We start from the raw sequence: 10,209 nt of genomic DNA, 5'->3' as shown, positions 1-10,209 counted from the left end.
GCTGTAGTTCTACCTTTCCAGGTAGACTTCTCAACATCTCACATGAGAAATGAAGTAGCGAAGACCACCATTCGGTTTCTTTGAGCGCTAAAATCCGAAGATTGTAAAGTGCGAGAAAGGAAATGTTGAAGAGCGCCGATAAATAGACTGAAAAGGTTAATGACGTGTTCTACACACGCGATTGAAACTGTATTCACTTATGAATAATATGAACACGACAAAATGAAGGAAAAATAACTGCCACAATTTGTTGAGCTTCTCTTTACATCACCAAGCATTATTTGCCACCATTAACATTTCAATGTAGGAGTGACTGGGTAAGAGAACATTTGAGTGAGATGGGCTTTCCAAACTGTTTCATTTTGATGTTTTATTACAGCGACCCGAACGAAAGGTACTCACGAAAGTCGCTGCCATGGCGAAGGCGGACGTAGCTAATCGCAGAGTCGAAGTGTTGAGGAACTCGAGTGACCACTTTCCTTCCAGCAAGTAAATTCCCTTGAGAAATGCTAGTACTGCGGAGCACAACGCTAGAACCTAGAAGAAGAAAAAAGCCTGTGAGTAGAGCCTTCCTGCACCTTTGTGGGCTAGGCAATTCCTCAAGAAAGATTCATTTAGCAGTCATGGTGAAGGTATTCTAAGCTGACTCAATGTGCCCAACTAAACCAAGAACTGCACATGTTGTACATATGTTGGAGCAGTACAATTGTCTTATGCAGTATGTGCAAATGCGCCAACCGCGCTTCAGCTAGGCGCTGTGAAGCATAATTACTAAATTACTAAATATTGTCATGTTCAATTCTTGCTGACACATTTTCGAACTCTACAAATTATTCTATAGCGTCGTAAATAATTTCGGGCATTTAAGTATTGCCTAAACCTAGAGATAGATCGAAAACTGCTAGAGCAACGGGGGTAATCCGCGTAACACCGTCTTTTCCATCCACTCTTTTTTCTTATTTACAAATAAATCGCTGTATAGGATCGGAAAGACACATTTTTCTGCGGTTCTAGGAAAAACAATGGCGCAGTATACGTTTTAGTAGAACCACGGAATAGTAGACATCATCATCATTAGCCGGACTACACCCTCTGCCGGGCGAAGGCCTCTCCCTTGTTCCTCCAATTAACCCTGTCGTATGCTAGCTGCATCCAATTGAACCCTGGAAACTTCTTAATTTCATATGCCCACCTAATATTCTTCCTCTCCATTCTCAGTTCAGTTTTTCAGTTATTCATAGGTCAGTTATTCAAAGGTCAGAAAAACAGTGGAATTTATGTCGTTCTTCTTTAGATATAATACAATACAATGGCCCAATTTTACCGCAACACTTTTATGCTCATGAGTTATTTTCACTAGAACGGTTACAGACAGGAATAACCTTACTAGTAATTTATTAGCAGCGACTTTACTAAAATTTACAGTAAGCCACGTTTCTACATTTTTGTACGCTGCATCCCTGTGTTTTGTTTCTACTTTCGCAATTGTGGTCTTGCTACTTAAGGTTTCCCTTTTGTTATTTACCGCATTCATGTATTTATATATCATTTTCCCGGTCTGGTAAGGTATTCCGAAAGTTTCAGGATAAATAGATGAGTTGAGCACAAAACCCTTGCGCAACCGCTTCTAGTTGGGCAACACTTCAACGCCTTTTAGCGCGGCGGTTTTTCGTTGGCGCGGTGATGAGGCCGTTCAAAAGCCGACAAAATAATCCATAGAAGTACTCTTACAAGCATCACGCGTGCAGTCAGATATGGAATTACAACAGATAAGTCCTAATAATGTTTTCGCCCAAAGGCTGGTGGGCGTCGTTACGATGTGATGATCCAACGGCAAGTTGCTGACGCCGTCTGTAGATGGCGTGCATGGTCAGGCAGCCGTGTTGTTGTTGTTGAAAACTTTTATTGTCCAACAGAGAAGGACCACACCGCCTGGGCCGCTCTGTCTCACCCCCCTTTAAGGGGGAGGGGACTTAGCGGCCCAGCCGCACGGGATGGTCGCATTAGATGCTGGCCGGTTTGGTTTCGCCGGCGGCCTCTGCTGCCAGTCGGACGGCGATGAGTTGGAGCTCAGGGTCTGAGCTTCGCAATAAGATTTCCCAGGCTTCCCTACTGCTAACGTTTTGCGCCCTGCCTGGGGAGTACGCGCACTCCCAAATTATATGGTCGAGGGTTCCTCTCGCCCCACACTTTTTACATTTATCGTCCTCGCAGTCCGATCGGATATGTTTATTTAGTACTGGGTTTGGGTATACTCCAGTCTGCAGGCGTCTCCACGCCATTGCCTGACCTCCATTTAACGCCGTGTTTGGTGGGGGAAACGGCTCCGGCATTGCCTGTAGTGTTCTGTAATGTCTTGATACGAGATTAATCGCCCTTCTCTATTATGTTCTGCCTGAGCCGAGCCATCCTGTACAGCTCGGAGGTAGAGATCTCGAGCTGCACTGTGGGCCGCCTCGTTACCGCTAACAGATTCGTGCGCCGGGGTCCAGATGATGTTGACCATCCTATCAATCACTCCTTGTGTTAAAATTTTGGTGGTGAGGGGGTTTACCCTCACCCTACTGAAATTTTGAATTGCAGTTTTACTGTCGCTAATAATATATCTAGCTTTGGTGCCAACTCAAGCGATCGCTATCGCAGCTTCCTCCGCTATCTCGGTTTCTTTCCCTAGTATCGTAGCCACCGTGATGAGGGTGCCTCCCCCATCTACCGCCGCTATGGTCATGTATCGACTGTGTCTGTTTCCTGCCGCATCTACGCAGGCAGCTTCATTTGGGGGTTTGCTCCGATATATTGTTTCTATCGCTTCCGCCCTTTTCTGTCGCCTTTCCCTATTAAACTCAAGGTGCATGTTTTTGGGTAGGGGAGGGATTTTTAGGTGCGCCCTGATTTTGCTGTCAATGTCAACCCTTTCCTTTTGCCCCCTGTCTGTGGCTATTCCAAGGTTACTTAGCGTAGCTCTTCCCACTCGCGTCGTGCTGAGTCTTTCAAGTTGCGAGGTTTTAACCGCTTCCGTGATTTCTGAAATCGTATTGTGCAGTCCTAGGGCCAGTAGCTGCTCCGTCAATGTACATTTTGGGAGGCCTAGGGCCTTTTTAACGCATTTTCTGATGAGCGCGTCTATCTTTCTCCTTTCATCTGCCTTTAGGTTCATATATGGCGTGGAGTAGCCCACTCTGCTAATGCACACCATCATGCAGCCTAACAATTTTACGCAATCACATTTTCACATACGCATCACACCTGTTGCCTTTTTGCATAAAATGCAATCGATTATCAGTAATAAATTACATTATAAAAATAAATAAATTAGTTTGGTTCGTCGTTTAAAGCCCAAAAGCGGCTTAGGATATGGGAGACGCCATAGTGGAGGGCTCGGCAGGTTCAAACCAACTGGGGTTCTTGAACATGCATTCACAACTCATGACACGGGCGCCTTGCTTTTCGCCCAGATCGGAAAACGGCTACCGCTGCCGGAAAGCCGTCGAACGCCCTGAATACTGCACCACTGCTTCGGTGTAGAAGCGCAGATTATTATCCAAAATGTTATTGTATGAAAACGTAATTTACACTATTACGAAATTAAACCAGGAAGGTAATTAAATACAAGTAATCAATTACTTAAATCTTATTAGTTGACTTACGTTAACCGTATCGATAAGTGATTTAGTGTTGCACTTTATTCGTGAATAACACAGCTAAACTAAATATCTGATCAGTTCTCCCAATGTACAGGGTGAAACGGTTTTTCCAGGAAGGTTGAGGCGCGACGGCTTTCTTGATTTTCGCTTTAAATTATTTAGTCGAATTTTGTAGTTAGGCATAAAACGGTGTATATTTAAAAGTTTTGTCTCTGAGTTCTAGATTCTAAATAACTCTTATTGTATGCATAGGTTTTCCCGTATTCAAACTTTCTTGGTTGTTCACACAAAAATACAGGTCCAAAAAGCGAGAAAAGGGTAAATTACAAATTAATGAGAATTGTAAATGTTGCGTGAATGGATATGAAAATAATTTTGTGGTCATTTGAGACAATGATTGGTAAAAATGTTAAAGGGTGGAAAATTTTGTAGAATAAGTAGTCATTGCTTATACGATCACGCTCAATGAAAGGAAGTCAAATGCAACCACCGCACTGACGCGGCATGTTGGAATAGCAAATAGAGTAGACTGACAAGAGCTGCATTGACATTCATTGGCACAAAATTATGCACAAAAATTGAAACAAAAAGTCATAACGGAGAGTGTGTTCCCCAAATGTTATTTGCAAAATCTTAAGCTTACAGCTTCATTCAGACGTATTTAAGAACATACGAGGAGTTTCAGAAAAGACTAAATAAATTTAAAACAGTGGCTTCAAACTAGTTATCAGACTATTTTCAGGAATGAACTCTTTGCAGATGACGACACATTACGCTCTGAATCTCCGCCAATACTTCAACTATATTACTAAACCTTATTAAATTTTTTAGAGTAATAAATAGGTGGTTAGTCGAAATAGAGTTCGACGACATGAAGAAGAGAATGCCTCACGATATTTTGAAACGAAGAAAAACTCTTTAAAGTCCTACAGCGCTAAAAAAAAGCGATTTCTGCACAAAACCGAAATTGACAGCAAAAAAGCGCAGGGAAGTCCGTCTACAAGAGACATCTGGTGATGAAGTGTTGCAGCCGCGCGGCGCCAGATTAAGACTACATGCTCTACCATGAAGTGTATGTCCGTCGCTTTTAGTATAACATCCACGCTGCTGGCCATGACTGCACTTTGCCTTGTATTGACTTGTGAGGCAATGTAATGTAAATGACGTGTCGGGCGATATGCCCCTTGCAGTTAGAACTTAGCGCCGTAACCGCTGCCCGCATCATCTCTGCACGTCGTATCTACACCGATCATGCTTCGCATCTCTTGTAGGAAGTTTCGATTTAGTACGAGGAAACAATATCGGCTTTTGTCGCGCTGCACGCCTTTAGGAAGTGGGTTTTTATTTGTCTGAAAACCTGATATGGAATTCTGTTTCCCACGACTGCGCGCTCACTGTTGAGAATAACAACCCAGCTGCGGTATATAAAAATGTAATTAGGGCGATTTATGCAGCATATTGTGGTTGCCGCGGTAAAGAGGTTGTTGTTTAAAATATTTAGTTCTTTTTTAAACCAAATGTTTTTAAAAACTAGTCTTCCATAAAACACCCGCCATATAGCAGGCGTTTTACTTTGTTCATTACATACTGACAAGGAAGAGGACAGAAGATGTGCCGGTACTATGACAACCTAGTTAGTCTAACGTTTTTCGCAGCTGCATCATTAAGGGCCCACCGTTTGTGCAACGTCCAGTAGGGTGAAGTGGGGTCCTCCAGGTGCGGCAGGGTAGTTGTTCTGGCGAACCTGCTGCCGAGCCAAAAGCACCGCCATCCCGAAGCTGACACACGTTAGTGCCTGGGTGGCAACGACTGAGGGCACGTCTGTTGAAGCAACCTGCATGTGCGACCATAGACACACTTCGATAAACATTTGATCCCGGAGTCGAATAGCGTCCGCAGCTGGACGCAATAATGGTATAACACTTGTCCGCCCGAATCACTTTAAGGATCAATCCGCACCAAAATGAGCGCTGTGATGTCATTTTTGTTACACTCGTTCGATAAAGCTTTCCGACAAGCCGGAGTTGCCACTTTCAAGAATCGAAAAAGCGGTCAGAAACCTAAACTTGAACCCTGCTGGCAACTGGCTCCTCCAGCGTCCCACAGAAATGCACATTCTCTCCGTGTTCTCTATTGCAAAGCCTGCTTTTGCATCTCTATCCAATGCAAGTGTACAGCTGCTTCCCTGTATCACGTATCAGATCACCATGTTTTTACTGCGCAACAATTTTTTGCAGCGTGTTAAGATGATTTCTGCCTCTTGTGGCCGTTTTTATGAAGTTATATATGCGGTGAGTTTGTGAATTCTCCGAAGGAATTTGACGTTCAGCGCCTGTTCTTCATATATGCTCTGCCTGCACTGCACTGGGCGCTTTATGAAAGATCACGCCACTTGTTCGGGAAAGAGTCGGGGCTCGGTATTATAAACAGCAACCATGTTAGTCTGCAAGTATCAAACTTTGTACAGTTCATGCTATGAAATTTGAGCCAGAGTGTTAAGTTTTAAAGGGACATTGCACTCGAATAAAAGTGAATGCTTGGTGCTGGCACTAGCCTTGAGATAATGAGGCTATTTTTTGTTTAGTTTACGTAATTGATGATGATGTTCAAATACTTCAATATTTAATTATCAACTGTAAACGCCAAATGTTATACGTGAAGTTGCTGAGCACCTTTCGAAATCACTCGCATGTTTCCTACGACTTATGTCTCAAGTCTTCTATTTTTCCGCGTTGCAAAAAATCATCCGAAATAGGAAAAAGGCATCGTTAAGGTGCGCATGCGGACTGCTGTTGTGCTGCTCTTAAACGTGCACTGTATGAAGAAGCTCATCTGTAGTGTTGCTGAGGAACGGAGAAGGAACAGGACGATCTCCCACGTGCAGGTATTTGAGCCTCTGCCTCACATCGCATAACGTCGCAAAATCGAGGTAGTTGGCTAAAGTTGTGCAATAGAATTAGGATTCTATAAATACGAAAGAATTGCATAACGCCGCTGGTTAATCTTATTTAGTGAAGTACCGCTCGACTAGCAGCGTTTATCCAGTCATGGGACAAAAAAGGGGACCGAGAACATTATTAATGAGGCAAAGGCCTCTCGTCTTCCCGTGGCTACAGTCGCACTGCATCCGACCTTGTTCATAAATTGCACGTTTAAAAGCCGCACCGTCTGTGTGTAGGCATCTCCTTCGTGGCGTTTCTAATATTCCGCTGGAATATTTTGAAATACTGAGAAAAGGGTCAGGTGAGAAGTATCGTGTAGGAATCTATTTATTGAAATGTTTCTGAAGGTGCTTTACAGTCTCGCGTATGGAAATCGGGGTATGCAGCCAATGCTTAAATAGTTAAGCAAAGCGACATAGTGATTCTTCAGTTAGGGAGGGAATAGAAAACAGCCTGGGAAACTAGAGGCGACACCCTACACTGCGCATCCAATTTCACTTGCATCTGAAGCGCTCTTCAATTTTAAAACTTTAGCGCACGTTGCGTGGCACAAACTGGATTTTGTCCCATATGAATCAAGAGCGCCTGTAGCCATCGCCGGAGCCGATATCATAGGCATGATGTATAGCGAATTTCAGAATCTCACGCTACTTCTGTAAACGTTCGTCGAGGTCATATGAAAAAGGTCTTGGAAGAACTAACAGTGCCGGCGGGCATAATAATCGCTTGAAGTGCGATAATCCCCATGTAGCCGCACGCAAAGGAAAAAAACAAGCAAGGCGGCGAAAAGTGTTGCTAAGGTCATGTGAGCACTACGGCAAACCAGGCAGCGAAATATCAAAAGCACACTGATGCAGAGTGGAAATACAGATCGCGATCATCAGCCATCTGAAGCAATCAAATGCAGTGGAGTAATCTCAGAAAGCTGTGTAGTTATAAGGGCTTATGATTATTGACGCCACTGAAGCTGCAAATCCAGTCACGCGTGTTTGGCATCGATGAAAACAGCATGTGAAAACTGAGCCACATTTGCCAGCCTGGTGCCTTGAATATATAAGTGAACATCTACCATATTCTATATGCCGTCTTAGAATGCACTATTGCTGTCTGGAATAGATAGTATGCATACAATTCCTGTAAACGGGAATACAAAGAACAACGAACAAAGGACATGCCCCGAAATAAAAGCTGTAATCCAAAAATATTTCAGCTGTACTAAAATATTATTCCGGCGATTCACGTCTCTTATGCACACATTGTCACCACAGAGTGCGGTAGTTAGAACTTCATATTTTCCTCAAAAAGAATATTATTTGTTACCTTGTTCGCCTGACGCCTAACTGTTCTACTGAGGAGTGACCACCAGAAAGCGAGTGGTATTTATACACGACTCCAAGCGGGTTGTCCTCTGCGGCGCCTTTGCAAAGCATTTCATCAAATAATAAAGTGGGCGAACGGCGTTAGACTAAATGTAAGAGAACACTCAGCTGGCTATATTGTTATGTGATAGAATGGCTACGCACATTGGTTGGTTTGGTTATTAGAGATTAAAATCTGAACTCGACTTAGGATATGTAAACGCAGTAGTGGAGGACTCCGGAAGTTTCGACCACGTGGGATTCTTTAACGTACACTGATATCGCACACTGCACTGATACCTTGCTTCTCACCTCCTTTGAAAAGCGGCCGCTGCAGTCAGGACTCGATTCTGCATCTTTGTGTTCAGTGCTACAGCGCGTTAGCCACTATCTTTAAGGCTGTGTGGATCTACGCGCATTGTTAACTGCTTATTACGACGAAATCCTATAACGGCTCATACTGTCGGCAACGATTCTGCCACACACTTCCATTACTTTGTAGCTAATGTGGCGTCATATCCGGTAACGCATCAATTTCGAAACTTCAGTCAGCAGGACTCTGGCCAATCAAATTGATGACCTCATCGACGTAGCTCAGTAATTCATTAGTGATGATGTAAGAGTAATTGGTCATTATTTATTAGGTAAATATTCTTATATGCACCGGGAATCGAACCTCCATTCTTCGGAACCCCAGCCGAGCGCTTTAACCCATTGCCCCCACCCGGTATCCTGAAACGCACTTCATAAATTTCCTTATCTACCGCGAGGATGACAGTGGAGATGACAATGACGCTGCAGTTATTGATAATTACAATGATGACGCTGCATTTAGTCGATAATATCGAGAGCAAACGTGATGGCCCGTGTGCACCAGTAACGCTCAGGCTTCACATTTATGCAGTGCGGACTCCACAGCGCTCTCGCAATTATTTAAGGCGCCGTAAGCTAGCAAACAAAATACAGTGTAATGCTTTGTGCATTGTTGTGTCTTGTCGTCACTTATTGAATTCGGGGTTTTTGCGGCCTTAGGGAAACTAAAGACACTGCATGTGAGCGTAGTCTTGCGCTGGAGACACGCAGTCCAGAGCGCTTACAAAGTATCTGCATTGTTTTGTTTTTTTTTCGCACAGGCGCGAAGAATAGATACAAAGTCGAAGTCTTTTAAAACGCAGCATTATCAAATAGAACACCTAGCAATCAGTCGGAAAAAAATAGTACCTTAATATAAATGTTTTTCTACCGTTGCCCGTTTTCTGTGGTGAGCAGTTCAGTGGACAATTCACGAACGCTTCCTCCTTCAATAAATGAATTTAAATATGCCGAAGAATAACGGTGTATAGTAAACAACTCAATTAGGTTTTATTTAAAAATATCAAGTATTCAGATTTCGAACTTATGTCTCACATGCTGGGGCCCACGCACAGGCTAGCAAAGGACCGTCGTTTCGCTAGATGGACGAGACAAAGAATGGTCACTGGGGATGCATCCATTTTTCTGTGCCCAAAGATATTTTTAACATTTCACTGCTATCTTGTTCGGAGACATGCACTACTTAAACAAGGAGCTTTTGTAGCTGTGGCGTAGGGCCGATTAGCTTATTTGCTTCATATATCACTTCAACTCGTACAGGCAAAGCAGAGGTAAGGCTGGCTTCCTTCTCATATACAGAATTATTTGCCGAATATAGAACTGTCCGTGATGCCCTAAACTGATATCAGAACCAGGCAAAGTAGCTAAACACAGCCTTACCTCCGAGACAGTCTCCATTACTGCTGTACAAGACGCGTTAGCCAAGGAAACGACGAACAAAGCTTGCAAGGAGCCGCGCGTGACCTGTACATTGGCTATTTGCGGCGTCTGCACGGCAACGGCGAGCTGGCGACGCTTAAAGGGCAGCGCCTTCAGACGCCGCATTTGGAATGTCGTACGCACATGGCCTCAGCAGCTGTGGCCGGTTCGTCAGATGTGAGTGCGGCTCATTCACATGCGACACTGCCCTTTCTGGACTACCGGATTAAGATATATATATTTATATGTAGAGAGAAAGAAGGGTCTTTTCGGCTTAGTTACAAATACTTTTCGAACAACTCAGACTCGCTAAAACATTGTTTGACGCTTCAACCACGGCACCGTCCTCTGTCCTACCAAAGCCAGTACGCACATCTTATAAAACTTCGCTCATATTGTTATATTTTCTGTACTTTCTTGTATTACAATTTTCCTCTACAATGCCATACATTCTGGCGGTATTTAAAGTAAATA

The 10,209-nt window shown here is 43.6% G+C and overlaps 1 protein-coding gene across 2 annotated transcripts; it reads right to left on the bottom strand.

Annotated features, from left to right (window-relative positions):
• Window positions 1-323: 323 nt before the first annotated feature.
• Window positions 324-9,849, bottom strand: LOC146209523 (uncharacterized). Of its 2 annotated transcripts, none has more exons than XR_014703449.1 (3): window positions 9,166-9,219; window positions 5,320-5,478; window positions 324-537 (listed from the first exon to the last, which is right to left on the bottom strand). XR_014703449.1 is itself a non-coding variant. In XM_084587417.1 (3 exons), the coding sequence occupies exons 1-3, from the start codon at window positions 9,712-9,714 to the stop codon at window positions 358-360; spliced, it is 357 nt and encodes a 118-aa protein (XP_084443543.1). In that variant the 5' UTR covers window positions 9,715-9,849; the 3' UTR covers window positions 324-357. The 2 variants fall into 2 exon arrangements, 1 of the variants encoding a protein (XP_084443543.1); XM_084587417.1 differs by lacking the exon at window positions 9,166-9,219 and adding an exon at window positions 9,697-9,849.
• Window positions 9,850-10,209: the final 360 nt, after the last annotated feature.

Source organism: Amblyomma maculatum, chromosome 1 (genome assembly GCF_055883805.1).
Source record: "Amblyomma maculatum isolate TAMU_Amacu chromosome 1, ASM5588380v1, whole genome shotgun sequence".
Lineage (NCBI taxonomy): Eukaryota > Metazoa > Arthropoda > Arachnida > Ixodida > Ixodidae > Amblyomma > Amblyomma maculatum.
Note: the sequence above shows the minus strand (reverse complement) of the source record. Positions and strands in the feature narration are given on the sequence as shown.